This window comes from Daldinia decipiens (genome assembly GCF_022478715.1).
Source record: "Daldinia decipiens strain CBS 113046 unplaced genomic scaffold F4813scaffold_14, whole genome shotgun sequence".
Taxonomy (NCBI): domain Eukaryota; kingdom Fungi; phylum Ascomycota; class Sordariomycetes; order Xylariales; family Hypoxylaceae; genus Daldinia; species Daldinia decipiens.
In genome coordinates, this window is record NW_026054557.1 from 437,688 (window position 1) to 453,141 (window position 15,454).

The 15,454-nt window shown below is 46.9% G+C and overlaps 4 protein-coding genes across 4 annotated transcripts; 3 read left to right on the forward strand and 1 right to left on the reverse strand.

The window, feature by feature from the left end:
* Positions 1-203: 203 nt before the first annotated feature.
* F4813DRAFT_357661 (uncharacterized protein) lies at positions 204-4,481 on the forward strand. The gene is made up of 2 exons (XM_049243142.1): positions 204-691; positions 766-4,481. The coding sequence occupies exon 2, from the start codon at positions 945-947 to the stop codon at positions 3,930-3,932; it is 2,988 nt and encodes a 995-aa protein (XP_049100143.1). The 5' UTR covers positions 204-691; positions 766-944; the 3' UTR covers positions 3,933-4,481.
* Positions 4,482-5,349: 868 nt separating this feature from the next.
* Positions 5,350-7,017, forward strand: F4813DRAFT_388963 (uncharacterized protein; the record flags this gene model as incomplete). The annotated part of the gene is made up of 1 exon (XM_049246763.1): positions 5,350-7,017. One exon carries the CDS (start codon positions 5,350-5,352, stop codon positions 7,015-7,017), a length of 1,668 nt encoding a protein of 555 aa, XP_049100144.1.
* A 79-nt stretch (positions 7,018-7,096) lies between these two features.
* On the reverse strand, positions 7,097-8,925 carry F4813DRAFT_56619 (uncharacterized protein). Its single transcript, XM_049248646.1, has 2 exons — positions 7,665-8,925; positions 7,097-7,516 (listed from the first exon to the last, which is right to left on the reverse strand). Exons 1-2 carry the CDS (start codon positions 8,692-8,694, stop codon positions 7,176-7,178), a joined length of 1,371 nt encoding a protein of 456 aa, XP_049100145.1. The 5' UTR covers positions 8,695-8,925; the 3' UTR covers positions 7,097-7,175.
* A 1,888-nt stretch (positions 8,926-10,813) lies between these two features.
* F4813DRAFT_395898 (uncharacterized protein) lies at positions 10,814-13,647 on the forward strand (the record flags this gene model as incomplete). The annotated part of the gene is made up of 2 exons (XM_049247760.1): positions 10,814-11,256; positions 11,376-13,647. The coding sequence occupies 2 exons, from the start codon at positions 10,814-10,816 to the stop codon at positions 13,645-13,647; spliced, it is 2,715 nt and encodes a 904-aa protein (XP_049100146.1).
* Between the last annotated feature and the right edge of the window lie 1,807 nt (positions 13,648-15,454).

Here is a 15,454-nt window from a genome sequence, read left to right on the forward strand (position 1 = left end):
AACACGCGACGGTCGCGCCTTGCTCGGCGATTCTTATTCGCTCCTTTCTCTTTTTGGGAAACGCGTAAAGTGGGCATTTGCAACTGGAAGTGGGAACTGTGGTAGGTAGGTACCTAAGGTTAGGTAGTAGTAGTGTATAGCAAATGGTCTTATGGGAAAGTATAGGTAGGTACTCAAGACGTACCTACCTAATCTATGGATCCCCAAACTCCTCCATTCCTCCAAGAAGCTGCCTGGGATATTGGAAATTGTCTGGTTTCTCCCACTTCACCCAAATATTGTTGTGTCGTCTACAACGGGGATTCTTTAGACACCCTTGCAGCTACGAACTGCGTCGAGTCATAACCTTTGCTTGTTTCACTGCATCTTACCTACATAGTACATATCAAGTTGCATACATTTTGCTGGATCCTATTCTCCACAGCTATCACAACCCGCATTTACGCCTCGACTCCATTTGTGTAGGTTAGTACCTACTATCACTCATATCCTCTCCCCCCCCCACCATCAACATCGGGCCAATCCTATCTAGACGCCTCACTCTGAATTCCATAATCTCCCTTCCTCAAGCTCGTCTTTCGCATTGCTCTTCGGTGGTACGCGCGCCCTCGCTTGTTGCCACTTGTACATAAATTACGACTTCTCCTCCATCGTCGCAGCCTGTTATCCCCCTTTCCTCCTTTTTCCTACGGTTAGTATTACCCAAGGAGTCTGGATTGGTAACCCAACGATAGCTTCCCGAGACCACACTAACATCAGGAGCAGTGCCATGTACTAGATATTTCGGATCGCGACCCAGCCGCGTCCGGTAGGGTCGCCTAGGCTCCCGACACCTCCCATCGCTATCGAGAATAAATACCGAACCATCCCCCCTCATCAATTCCTCTGTCGCTTCATCTTCTTTCTCCCCCTTCGATGCCCTGGATCGAGGAGCGCTCAACCCAATGGCAGGATCCATCCCCGACCTCTCATTACCAAACAGCCCTTTCTTTAATATCCACAACGATGCGCATATAATCGCCAATTCGCCAACTCTTCCTGGTGGACCATGCAATTTCGTGGACTTAACTCGCGGTGCCCAGGGACCTAAGTGTGGATGCCGTCGTTTCTGGAGTCGCGGCGCTTTCTCACCTAGGACGAGCAGAGGGAGCTCAGTAGGAATCTCGCCAGTATATGCTCCTGGATACCCTAATGGAAATGCCGGATCCGATGAATCTGCTTGGTGCATGTGTTCCCATCATGCCTGTTTTCACGATGATATTCGGGATAGCCAACCTCCTGTCGCGGCCACAGCTAATACTGATATCGCGGACAATGGCCAGGAAAATGAGCGACCTAGGACCAATAGGGAGCCCCTCACACCAGTAGTACCGGATCTTTCATTCAAGATGCCGGTGCCAGCGGATCAAAATATAGATATTTATGCGTTTAATGAGTTTCCTTTTTCAAATTTCGCGGAGCAGGAGAATGCGCCGCAGAATCAGGTCGCGGTGCCCTTACCACCACCTTCTATCCCGGATACGTTAAGTTGGACCAACCTAATTCAATCTGAGCCAGACGAAGGAAGCCAACTCCCTCCGATCCCAAGCCAGTGCCTGATCTCTTCGCAGCCGAGCTCTACGACATCGTCTGCCAGAGTGGGATATCTGCGGCCGTTTGCCGGGAAAGGACTGGGGACACTAAGTGGTGTCAAATCCAAGTTATGCGAGCCTCCTCTAGAACAGGAGGACGAAACCCACCCACAGGAGGAGAATACTATTGATCCCAACATGGATCAATTCTTGGATGACGGACAGACGGTCGCAAATACCCCGAGGTCTTGTAGGCATGATGATATAGCTGAGAGGCAGAGCTTATCTCCCCCTGGACTCGGTCGACAGACAATCAGGCAATTATCCGATGCTGTTCAAGGGCACGAACAGCGGTTAGACCGGCTCGAGAATCCATCGGTCTCAGCTGTTGGCCATGATGGCTGTGACGAGAAGCATGACCAGAGTGACCTAAGGATAACCGAACTTGAGTCGCGCGTGGAAGAAGTCGAGAAGTTAATTAACGATGGCACGCAGGTTTCTGATCATCGCACCCGACACCTAAATGTTAACGAGTCCATGGCCAGTGTAGCGTCCGTTTCCACCGTCGGAAGCGAGCACGTGGCGAGCCGTGCGGAGCTTTACAGTCAACTTCAAGCACTGAAGTCCCAGTTAAGTCAGCTGCAAGGCCTTTCGTCCTTCCCATCCTACACTCGCCCATGGGAGATTGAAGTTATCTTTTTGCCTTTCCCCTTGAAGAGTGTATGGATGGGATTCCACGACTACGCGAGCCAACGCTCCCCAGGCAGCAATGTTGAACCTGATCAATGGACGCAGCTGCCTAATAGTTCCTCTGTTTTGGAGTCTCAGTCTGCTGAATTTAACGATTGGGTTGGGCCCGAGCTTGAGTCAGACTGGCTGCTAGCTCGGGCCTGTGCGCCCAACCGTGTTATTGAACAACGGCTTAAGAGTCGGGGCCTTGTTAAGAATGTGACTATTCGCGGCTCGGATGCTCGAAGCGTTCATCAAGCTATTTGCGATGCATTCGGAACTTTGTTCCGTACCTTCTCCCGTATGCAAGCAAACGTTCATCATGGTTCGACTCAACACTACCGCGTGACCAAGTTTCTGGGTCTACAGTCGCCATGGGTACCTTTGCGCAAGATACATAAGGATTCAAGACTGCGGTTCCTGTCGCCGCCTGAGATGGTCACACCGGTAACATGGGACGTTTCATTTCTACGCTCAAGCGTAGTCATGAAGGCAACCGGCACCCAACGTCTTTTTATTACTCATCCCGAGGCTTACCTTCAGGATCAAGATGCGTACGATAACGGGTGGAATTGGCAGCGGCTGCGAGAATTAAGCCGCGTTTACGCGAATTCTCAAAGTACCTGTCAAGAAATTCCCGAGGCAGATGCAATGGAAAATTGTTGGGCGTGGAATGACCATCTCGACGAGCATCCCGCAAGCACCAATACATCTCAGCCTGTTAGTCTCCGACATACAGCACAGCGCAATTGGCATAGGATATCTATGTCGCCGGCCCCGGGTCTTCTCACGGGAACTGCCCGACCGTCCCCTTCTCTTGGGACTAATCGCTCGACTTCCCGCTTTAAATCTCCGGCAATGCTTAGAGAACGCAAAGGCTCTAGACCACCTCATGTTCGCACAAACTCTATGCCACCAACAGCACAAACTCTTGAATCGCCTACCCAAGTGAAACGGCGAGTGACATCATATGTTCACCAATACGAGCGCCGCCCGTCACCGCAAGTCGCCCGATTGATTCCTGCAATGGGGCATGTCGCAGCCCTCGCAAAACGTCGAAGTACTCGATCTCCATCGGCCCGACCGCGGAACACGCCACGTTGGAGTACAGCTTCGCCCAGCCCGGTGCCCGAAGGGTTTGTTGCTCGTAGTTTGACACCATTCTATGCTACGCCGTATAGCAACGCTCCTGGCTTCGAAGGACGGGCTGGTCGTAGCGTAGGTATTGACGACGGTGGTGATACAGGAGAAAGCGGTAGCGGGACCGAACATCACGATGGCGAAGAATCTATGGACGAGGACGATGATGACGACTCGGCCGATGATAGCCCCATGGTCGATATTTCACATCAGAGAGAGTCCGAAGAGTCCTGGCAGGATGGTCAATTGCATAGTCAATTGCATAGTGGTCCGGAAGACGAAGTGTGGCGAGGCATAGAAGACGCAGAAAACCACGATCCCGAGCTTGGCATTGATATCCACAAGGATGATGACGCTATGAGCGACGACAATATGAGTCAGGATTCTAGCGTCCCAAGCGAGTATCCCAGCAATCAGCCGGCGTTGATGGATGCCGAAAACGAATTTCAGGTTTATGAAGATGGTAACCTAGCTGGGAAGCGAAGCCTTTGATTTACGCTCAAGTTTTAGACTGTTATTGCTACATTTAGATTCCATACTTCTCGGTTACGGCGTATCGTGCATGATACACAATGCGAGGGATTTATGTTAACGACAATGGCGGCATTGGAGCATGGCGTTTGGGGTAGGTATAACATATTGGGCTATATATTATTGCTACTTAGCGGATCCTCTGGCGGATGTTGTCTTGTTTATAGGGCGAGCGATATATTGTCATCTGGCCCTCGAGCCTTGGTTATATTTCCCCTCTCAAAAATGTCTACTTTTGGATATGTTGTTGGTTTCCCAGGCGCCCTCGTGCTGGGCTGTGTTGGGATGGGAGATAGGATAGGATAGGGTGAGAGGAGGCGTTGGGTATTTAGTAATGGCAAAAATCATCTCTTTGTTCGTGCATTTGGTTGCCTGGAATGTCTCCCATTGGCTCCCTCGATCATGTGCGAAGAAAAGCAAAATGATAACGCAGATTACTCAAGTGGCCCTGGATTAAAATCATTGAGTAAAGTACCTAAAGTTGCGCCCGTTTTAACTACAACATATGACATATTATTTATTAAAATCGTGGTAACGTAGGTATTAAGCATTGATCATAGGGAACTACAAGAAAACGCACTCTCCTTAAGTTACTTCCACAAATCCTCGGCCGTCAGTTCTAGACGTGACTGTACATGGTAGTTTCCTATAGCAAAGGTGATATGGAGCTGTACCCAGGGTACTTCCTATTGAGATTCCGGGGATGTTTTAGACGTGCTTATCTAAGGCATCAATCGTATCTCCGCAATCCTTAGGGTCTTTTCTATTTATATGTTACTAGTTAAGTGGCTTACTTGAATATATCTATACATATACGGCTTCCTTATACCCACTGTATTTTATGTATACTATGCCTAGGTAGATATTCTCAGATCATATGTTGGTTGTTGTAGATTAGATGATATATGTAGGAAGGACCAGGTATGGGTAATAATTAGGTAAGGATTAGGTGTACACCAATAAGCGTACGGTAAAGGAAAGGGAACACACGGTACTGAAATGAGGCTATCACGATCTGTTGTTGCTTGTTGTTAAGTTGTGTGTGTGTGGGTTAGCCTAAAAGGTAAACCCTTTTAGGCTTAGCCCCACGCACGTGGTGGCACGTGACTAGATTACATAATTGGCTATTCCCCATATTCCAACAATATATATCATTGAAGTTATTGGACAAATATCTGTATAGTTGGTTGGTCAAATATCTATGTGCAAGATATTAGGTGGATACATTATTTAACCCATGTCCAACATCATCATCCCCCGCACAAGGCTCCTCACGTTCTACAAATTCTCTACATAATCTTGCTCTACCTTGGATTTTTTTTGGGGGGGGTGAGAATAGTGTCGTTGTGAACCCGCGCATTGGCGTATCGTTGCTATCATGGCGATTCGTCTTATAGATACTCGTACTCTTTGTCTGGTATCCATTCCTAGAGAGGATACCCCAAGATACGCCATCTTGTCCCATACTTGGGACAATGACAACGAAATCTCGTTCCAAGAAATGATGGCTATCAATGATGATCCACACCATCCGGCGACAGATAAGACTGGTTACCTGAAGATTGTCGGGACCTGCCAGATGGCTAAGAATCATGGGATACCTTATGCCTGGGTCGATAATTGTTGCATCGATAAGACGAGCAGCTCCGATCTAGGCGAGGCGATTAATAGCATGTATCGTTGGTATCAAGAAGCTGAGGTCTGCTATGCTTTGCTTTCCGATTTCGACACAGACGATACCCTCGAGATAGCTCTGCCCAAGTGCAGATGGTTTACAAGGGGTTGGTGCTTGCAAGGGCTTATCGCGCCGAAGACGCTACTCTTCCTCGATTCTCAATGGAATCGCATCGGTTCAAAGGCGGACTTGACATCCCTCGTCTCCAAGATCACCCTGGTAGACGAGGAGATTTTGATTGATAGGGATTTGGTTAGTTCTGTGCCAGTGGCACGGAGGATGTCTTGGGCTGCAAAGCGTATGACAACGAGAGAGGAGGACATAGCATATTGTCTGCTGGGTATCTTTGACGTTAACATGCCGATACTTTACGGTGAAGGCCCTAAAGCTTTTCAACGACTCCAGGAGGAGATAATTAAAGCATCTAACGATCTTTCAATATTTGCCTTCGACGAGTCCCCAAGCAGGAATGTTGCATACTTTGATAGTAAAACACATCTCTACTGTAGTCTATTTGCTACCTCGCCTAGGGATTTTGAAGGCTGTGGCAACCTGGAATATACGCGAAACGACGTGCACTGGAACAATGCGTTTGCATTAACAAATAAGGGGCTTCACTTTCGCCGAGCCGAGATGCAAATTGATTTCCGACATGGTCTATATAATATGCCTTTGAACTGTAAGCCTCTGGGGGGTAAATTAGCTCTGATGCACCTTCGAAAGGTTGGTACCGGCCTTTATGCTAGGTGTAATGCGGATGCCGACTGGTATAATGACGAGGAGTCCTTCACAGAGATAGAAAATGATGTATATATCATCAGGACTATAACACCTTCAGTACGGCTTCAGCTTGAGGAGGCAGAAAAGTATGCAATTAGGGTGCAATCACGCACTCACAATCTGCTTGGAGGGCTACAGGTAATTCTGCGCTCTATAACGAGCGATCGCTGGGATGCGTCCCGAAGTCTTTTCCTTACCAGAGGTGACAAGTCTTTTGGGGGGTTTTGGAAGGTGTTTCCTAGCCTCGCACGAAAGATCCAGAAAAGCGAGGGGCCACAGCCGCTTCCTTCAGGTCATTTCTACTTAGTGTGTAGACTTCATTATCCAAGTGAATACCCAAGTCCTCGTGCTTGGATCCGCCTTTATGCGTATGAAGAGTGGGCTAAAGAGTGGGCGGACTTGGGAAATAAATTCACGAAGCTCGCCAATATTGAAACCCTGTCTACTGAAAATACTGAAAATACTGCTGCTGAACTCGTATTCGGTACAGGCTCGAGCAGGTTGCTAGTCACTGCTACCATTCAGTTGAAAATGAATATGGGTTGTCCATATTTCGAGCTAGAACTTAATATGACAGAGAATCCGCAATAAAAACGTGTAGGCTGCTACTCGAATATAATAAGCTGGTCTCGTCGGATATTTAAAAGTCGGGGGTTGCCATCATTATGCTCCTTGTGGGAATGGAGAGCGGGTCGTGGTTTGCTGTCCTTGCTTTCGATAGTTAGGGTTGAGATGGCGTCGTATACTGTTTAGGCTATACACCATCTGCCACCGCTCACCCATGTTCCTAAAGCCGTGGGCATGTTTTCCTCCTTGGAATCGGCGGTCACACGCACTAGACGTATGTGTCGTACTAGGTATACCCCATCACGGGTGTCATAGATTTGTACGAGAACGCCAAGCTGCGATCGGTATAGAATAGCCAACTTGTCTATGATTCCCTTGTCAATGTAGTCTTGCCAAGTCAAGCGACTGGCCGATTTCGATGTGATGGTGTTGTCGTCGGGCAAGAACTCAACGTGTAGCCAGGCACGCCTGAGGGACTCGTCTGGTGTCGGTTCCGTTGCAAGCATGATAAGTCTGTTTCCGGCTACATTACCATCAGTAATTGTTAGACTATGTACCTACCTAGGTAGGTAACTACGTAGGTAGTCGATAAAACGTCTCACCGGGCCGTTGGGCACTACGGGATGGAACCCGCGTGCTCATACTGCGGACTTTCCGAAAAGGAGGCCTACTCAGTCTATACCCTGTAGTTGTTACCTCAAGGCCAGTTGATCCAAGTTTAGCGACACCTAACACGAAACTATATTCACTGCCAGTGTTTCGGTGCAAGAAAGATCGTGATGCCCAGGTCCATTGTTCTGAACCTAGCCGTGGTACGTTCCAAAATATGATAGACAACGGGAAATCCTGTACTTGCGATAGGAAAATCTTCATCCGCTGCTTCTGACAGGCTTCTGTCCACCGACTAAAGTCTATACCAAGGCTCCTGACTAAGGGGTATGGCGACTTCCGGCAGTCGATCCTGTCAAGTCGCTTGCGCCACCACCAGTTCATCGGTTGGACTTCTAGGATTTTGGCTAGATCAACGCCGAGAAGAGTGCCGACACAAACTGTCTCGCCATCCAGCCAACTGGTTGTTCTCGCCCTGAAACCACTCGAAATCTCCTCAAACAGCCTAGCAACGCTGTTCCATTCCCTAGTGAATCGTATGTCAGGCATGCCACTCAACTGCTCGAAGACCAACCCGGCTAGTTTTCCTCTCACGCTTGCAATAGAGTTAAAGGCATGCTTCATCACGGGGCAGATGTTAGTAATTTCAATATGAACCCTGGTTATATCGTCATTATCATCGCCTAGATCGTCGAGGAGACCGAGTTTGCTTAAAAATGGTCTCCAGATAGTCTCAAGCGCATAGTACTCTTTGTTGGCGAGTAGGTGGTCAATTGCCCCCTGGCGGAGTTTTTCCTCTTCATAATCAGACTGTGGCGGCATGGCAGCATATTGTATTAAATGTTCGGACGGTTGCGCGGTAGATATGGTTCGTATCAAGTGGATGGCACTCTGGCTGGACCGAAGCCTTTCCTCAGGCAGTTCTCGCAAGGTGTTCGATATTCTGATTAGAGTTTCTGGTCGAACCAGCTCGCGCTCCAAGCTTTCGCCAAATATAGCCTCGTTTTCTAGTTGGAAATAGAGGTTACGAAAGAACCTAGCTTCCAGGTATGTCCAGAGCCTTGTCATCCAGGGAGAATATTGAAGACGCATATGTGTCTCTACCCAGGAACTGCTAGGGGGCAGAGCTGCAACGATCCGTCTACCACCAAGACTTTGTCAGCCTTTCTGAATGCCTGGGCTATCCTTGTTGTTGCAGCTCGTCTCGACTTGGTGTGTTCCTTTCCTACTGGGATGCACAAGGTATCCATCCAAAACGGGACTGGCCAGTATCTCGGCTCGTATGGCTTGTTTACTAGCTCCTGAATGTATTTCAGCTGACAAGTTATGCCGTTATTGCATTTCTCGTGATTTTTGGCTAAGGCTTTTCGGTTTATTGTCGAGAGATAATAGCGACTAGAAAGACTGCATTCATTCCTTAGTGTCGACAGCTCGCCCACACACCAACCAGCTTCCATCATAACAGTATCCAAGAAGGTACTTTCCCAATAAAGTGGTATTATTAGGTTATACTGTCGTGGTTCTCCTCGCGCAAACGTTAAGCAATCGCCTAGCAATGAAATCGACAAAAGAATGCTGGCTTCCGCTGTCCATTCCGGGCTTACAATCCTGCGTACGGGCGATTGGCGGTTCTGTTGATTTACGGAATGCAATATATCATGAGCTAGATGGAGGTAATCATCTACTGTCTTTTCAAGCTTCATCATATCTTCGCGGTAGTCCTGTATACGTGCAGCAAGCCAATACCAAAGGTAACGTGGAAGATCCTTGGTCGTTACCACTATATTGCCGTTGTCATCCGATCGAACGAAGTCCTCGCGCCTAAAATCATAGTTCGGACGGGAGAATGTCTCTGTCAACAACCCAAAGAAGAGCCATGACTGCAAAAAGGCACAAGTTTTTCTATCTGATGTTGCCAAGTCGATCAAAGCCTTGAAGCTGTATCCATGCTGGGATGGAAATTGCCGAAAACCTTCTGATCCCTGAGGCTCTTTAGGATGGTCGAAATCGGACCCAAGAGCTAAGCAAGGTACTACGGGCGAAATATCGACCTTGTGGCTTGTAGGGGCTCTGGGAAGATGATCCGTTACGTTGATGGTACAATGCCGATAAACACCGATCGAGTTCCATATGGACTTGCATTGAAAGTAGTAGGCGCTTAGGTACATACAATTAGTTAACCTAGGTAGAAACTAAACTTGGTAGGTGTAGGATGTAGAGTGTAGGATGTAGGATGTAGGACCCAACTTTACCTATTGGTTGTCTGGTTGTACAGCTGCCCATGGATTTTTAACCAATCAAACCCCAACTATTAACGCACCAATCATTTTTTTTAAAGAGCAACATGTGCTATACTATACGTGTCAACAGGTGAAACAGTCGACCTTCTCTGAGCAAACAAGATAACGGCTCGGCTCGGCTGTCAGCATAAATATACCGCATTACCTTACGGAAAACCTAACTCGTAACGAACGATGGACTTAGGAGCGGCTGGCCGGCATCGTGTTCGGCCTCGAGCAGTAGCGAAAACGACTCGCGTCACGCGCGTGTTCCCTATGATGTAGGTTAGGTAGGTGAGTATGTTGCTCTTGAGTTGCTCTTTACTCCTGGGCGCTCGGAGAGCATAGTGGGCTTTAGTTGCGCCCCCCTTTCCCCTCTTGCCTTATTGGGATTGTGTCAAGGCTGTGGTTGGTGGAGCGTTAGAGCTATGTAGGTACTTATTTTTAGTGCGCGCCACAGTGACTCGGCTTATTATTGTAAGGTACATACAATACCTAAAATAGTGGACGTGTACATATATGTACCTAGGTATGGTCCTAACCTTACCTAGGATTCTTTCCTCGAGTATAATCTCGTACCTCTTAGACATTGCCTCGAATATTCGAAGCAAGCAAGTAAATGCCGTCCACTTTCAATCAATACTGCCCATAGACATACCTCAAATGCTAGGTATAGTATCACTACATATTGTGATCGCTGGGTCCCATCGCCAATTTACAAGTTTGCCTACCGAGCGATATGCAACGAGCCTCACTCTCGCACAACGCAGCATTTCGTACTGTGGTATGCATCGTAAGAATACGGGATAGCTGCCTGGCTTAAAGACTACTATAAGGCTTCATTACTTGAATAAATATGAAGACTCCTCAAGTTAGCTCAAATGTATGAGGAATTTTCGAAATTTCGAGTTTAACAGATCCTAAACAGCATTATGGATCCTTTCACCGCAGTAGGCCTCCTTTTCGGCGTGTTAGACCTTATTGATCGTACAACCAAGTGCGTAAGAAAGGTCAAAGAAGCCTATGATTCAAAGACAGGACTGCCAAGAGAACAGGAAAGTCTACTTGGCTACAACGAGGAAATGATCGATCTCCTAGACAAGATCCAGAAAGACTCTCAGAAGTTGGAAGACTTAAAGGGCACTTCGAAAGATCATGACAAGAATATCCAGGTCATAGTCACCAGATGCCAAGATATCTCGTCGGATATCAAGTCCCTACTAAATCGAGATATATCAGAAAAGCCACATTCGATAAAGGGCGCATTTAAAGTAGCAACAAGGTTAAAATTCAATGGGAAAAATCTTCGAGACCTTCAATTTAGCTTAGAAAAGGGTCAACAGACGCTCCATCTGGCCTTCATTTCATTTATGAAGTATGTATGATCCCTAAAATTATAGTATTAACAGATTACTGCTCTTGATTTCTTCTTTGCAGACACTAAGAAGCCTACTGTTTATGTTTCAAAATGAGATGAACTAATACGTACTATAGGATTCAGATTCGCCAAGTCATGGACATGATCAAGGGTACTATTGTGAACAATAACATCGAACAACAGTTAGAGGAAATTCAGTCCATGATGGTCTCAACCAATAACGATCTGCGTAACCAGTTCCAACAAGTCCTCGATCTCTGCCGTCATGCGCAAGAGATACAAAAAATTAACGAGGTTTTCAAGGAGCTTAGCGAGTACCATAACGGTACACAACTAAACCCACGATATGATGAAGTACACAACAATCTCGCCAACACGTTTGAGTGGATCTTCTATGAGCCGAAAAGACTCTTTGAAGTAGAACCGGACTTGAAAATATCGTTCACCGACTGGCTCCGTAATGGATATGGAATTTTCCATATCCTTGGGAAGCCTGGTGCTGGAAAGTCAACGCTGATGAAATTCATATGGAAACATGGATCGACGAAGGACATGCTCAGCAAATGGGCCGGTACTTCGCAACTCCTTTGCATGAAATACTTCTTTTGGTCTACTTCCCACCAGGACGGTTTAATGGGACTCAGGTGCACCTTTTTGAGGTCTGCACTAGAGCAAGCCCCAGAGCTCATGAAACTACTAATCCCTAGCCGTAGTGGTCTGGGTCAAAAAGCTCGCACACGTCTAAGCTACGAGGAAATTTCTCAAGCAGTCGACTTGTTGATAAGTAGCCCTACGATCCTGGAACGTTATAGGATATTTCTACTTATTGATGGCCTTGACGAATTTGACGAAGAAAAACACGCCGAGGATCACCGTGACTTAGTGCGTCTCATCCAAAACTGGACGTTTCTATCAGGAGGGAGGGTCAAAGTTTGTGTTTCCAGTAGGGAATACGAGGCTTTCATGACCATTTCAATTCACCAGAGGATTCGACTACATAGGCTTACTAGGCAAGATATGCAAGAGTATGTTGCAGAGCGCTTGGAAACACACCTGGAATTTGCGAATTTACAGGAAGCTTTTACACGAGTACAAGAAAATCTCTGTGATGACTTGTCAAATCATCGATGTGTAATCAAATGCCTGGTAAACCATATTGTGGACATAGCCGAAGGTATCTTCCTCTGGACTCGGCTTGCAATGTTGGAAGTGCGAAAGTTTTTAAGTGGCGACTATAATCCATACAGAGTCTGGAAATACATTGACACCCGGCCGAAGCCATTACTTGACTACCTGAGGCACATGCTCAACTCAATTTCTACTTCATACCAAAAAGAAGCGTACATAATATTTGCCATGAGCAGAGTGTATGCTTCTATGGCACCTCTGGAGTATGTTACGGTCCTAGGAGCATCTTACTTATCGGAGAAGCTGGACCAGGTTGCTGAGGGAACAAGTTCTTTACGACCTTACTCAATCGACTCTGAACTACAGAGAGAAGACTGGCATATATTTACAGAAGAACAGGTTAATGCTCGTTTTAATGGTTTACTTGAAGTATCGAAAGTACCCCCCCTAGGAAATATGGAACATGCATCAGTTCTTGCTTTTACCCATCGTTCTATCATCGAGATCCTGCAAACCGATATCGACGAAAAACTTCTCGAGTGTGGCGTAACCAAAGTAGGACTAGTGAAATCGGCTTGCCAGCTCGTTCTTGGGGAGATTATATTCTTCCACAAATACGGACACTCAAGCCACTCACATCCTAGCCACTGCCATCCCATACGTAGGGTGTGCTGCCTTGCCTACTTTATAGGGATCCTGAATATCACCGAAAAGTCTTTAATTGGTCGATATATGGATCAGATTGAAGATGTCTGCTTAATGCTCGAGTTTGGATCTCCCTCTCCACCGCTGATGGCATTTTGTTCAGCATTTGATGTAAATGCCTTTCTGCATTTTAGAGTTCCCGATTATTGTTCGCTTTTAGTGCAGTCTTCTTCTTATGGGCTAATTGCGCTACGATATTGGATACTAAGAAGGATGAACAGTTTACCGAAACAAGGATCTGTGGTGTCTGATATATTGGGGTTTTGCATGCTCGGACTTGACTCTAAAGTACTAGGGTCGGACAACATCGCGCTCATGGTAGAATTCTTCCAAAATGGATTTTTCGGCAGTGATATACGCGATGTAGAAGGTAGGGTACAGATTTCGAAGCGGGGATGCCATACTACTGTGCCATGGGTTCGTTGGGTGGAATCCCTACTTTTAGGACAAGTAAGACCGAAAGATAAATGGACGTTGACAGAACAGTGGCTTGACTACGGAGCTAATCCTCGAATCCAACTACGCCAGTACGACCTCTCTATTCTCTATAGTTAAGTATGTTCTAATTGTTCTAGTATTTATACAAGGCCCTTTAAATCGCCGATCGGAGGCGCGTCACGCGTCTCTCGGAGATACGAGATAGCCGTAAATATTAATGGCCAGAGGGTCTCGCAACATACAGACGAATTAAGGACATATCGGATTAACAAGCCCCTATTAACTGGATTTACGGGGTCTCTTGGGTTCCGGGATTTTGTTGTACGCTCCGACGCCTACAACAAGCAGCGCTTACTAGAACTCATAGGCCGCAATACTGCCCTACTCGAAGCGGACGAGGTGGGGGAGGTAACATACGCCACGACTATTCTCGGGAGGCTTCCGTGGCTAGGTACATTAAAAGCGGCCGATAACACATATTTGGGAAGGTTTGTCATAACTACCTGGAACAACAACCTCCTAGGACTATGCAACATATTCTTCTGGATTCCAAACTACCTCATCAGTAGGTTTCCCTCCATAAGACACTGATATGCGAGAGGACATATGCTTACAAGACGTAGGAACCCTGGTTTCCGTAGTAGTATTGCTCGTGATATTCTATTATATCATTCTATGGAGCGTTGGACACTACTCGAATCGTCCAGAAGCAGTATTGATAGATCGTGGCATTGCGCACGACATGCTCTAATGACCACCAATAACCACAAAAGGGGGTCTATATCAAGGTATAGACGAGACATAGGGGACTATGCGCATAATTGAGAAGATGACTGGGAAGATAGTAGGGTTCAGGGGGAGTAAACTGGGAAATAATATGATGAAATATTTGGTTTGCTTATTGGAAGCTGCTGGCTTGGCTTGTTTAGCCCTCTTTGAACGATTGGTTTACATGTTATCACTCTTTACTAGTTACGTGGTAGTTATCAGTTAAGTTGACCACATTGAAGTACCCGTACTAGCCGTATATCACTACTTCCTAAATGCCGGAGTCTTGTAGCCGCCCTGAAAGGTTATGGGCTGGCAAGCGTAGCTAGGGGAGTGTTCCAATTAAGGACTTTTACTTACACATTAAACCATCTGCGACGGGCAATTATGCCACCCTAAAAAGGACGGACGCGTATACTATAGAGCTTGTACGTAGGTATGTATGCAATACCATTACAAGAAAGCGACAAGAGGACGTCACACCCGTTCATTAATCATGACAAACTCGTAAACCACCCGGACAGCTAACTGTTCAATAGGGCATACATGCAAAACCAGAAAATGCCACATAGTATTTAATCCATTTCTGGATATATGCCAGTCTCATGCCTTGCCTTGCCTCGCCTCGAGGGGCTAGTTTATTATACATTGGCAATATGCGTGGTCCTTTTCCTCCTCAGCCGCCACACCCCCCTCCCTATTTCCCTTTTCCCTAACCCCTAACCCCTTTTTCCTTTTCGTCCGCTCCCAAATTTTTTTCCCCCTCCTACCTATCCATCCATCCACCCCTAGCAGTGCAAGTGTAAATGCAAACGCAAACGCAAACGGGAACGCCGGTAGTGAAACAAAACAGTAGAGAGCGAATAAGGGGTCGTCGTGAATCATGTTTCGCGAGAAACTCGGCGCAGGCGGTGCCGCCTGTCGTTGGTCTAGGTCGTGTCGTCATGCTATGTATGTATGCGTGCGTGCGTGCGTGCGTACGTGCGTGAAAAAAAAAAAGGAGAGGAAAGAAAAGAAAAGAACAGAAAAGGAAGCTGTAATCGTTCCTTTTGCTGGGGCGGAGGTGGGGGAAGATGATGATGGGATTGAGAGGGAAAATGAACGCCTGTATGGATGAGGACCGTAAACAAGTACTCGAACATGAGGGTACGTGTGA

Excerpts from the sequence above, each read along its gene's own strand:
- F4813DRAFT_357661 (XM_049243142.1), top strand. The coding sequence starts at position 945 with ATGGCAGGATCCATCCCCGACCTCTCATTACCAAACAGCCCTTTCTTT.
- F4813DRAFT_56619 (XM_049248646.1), bottom strand. The coding sequence starts at position 8,694 with ATGCGTCTTCAATATTCTCCCTGGATGACAAGGCTCTGGACATACCTG. Across the intron at positions 7,517-7,664 it reads AACTACAGGGTATAGACTGA|CCGGAAACAGACTTATCATG; the intron begins GTAGGCCTCCTT and ends ATGGTAATGTAG.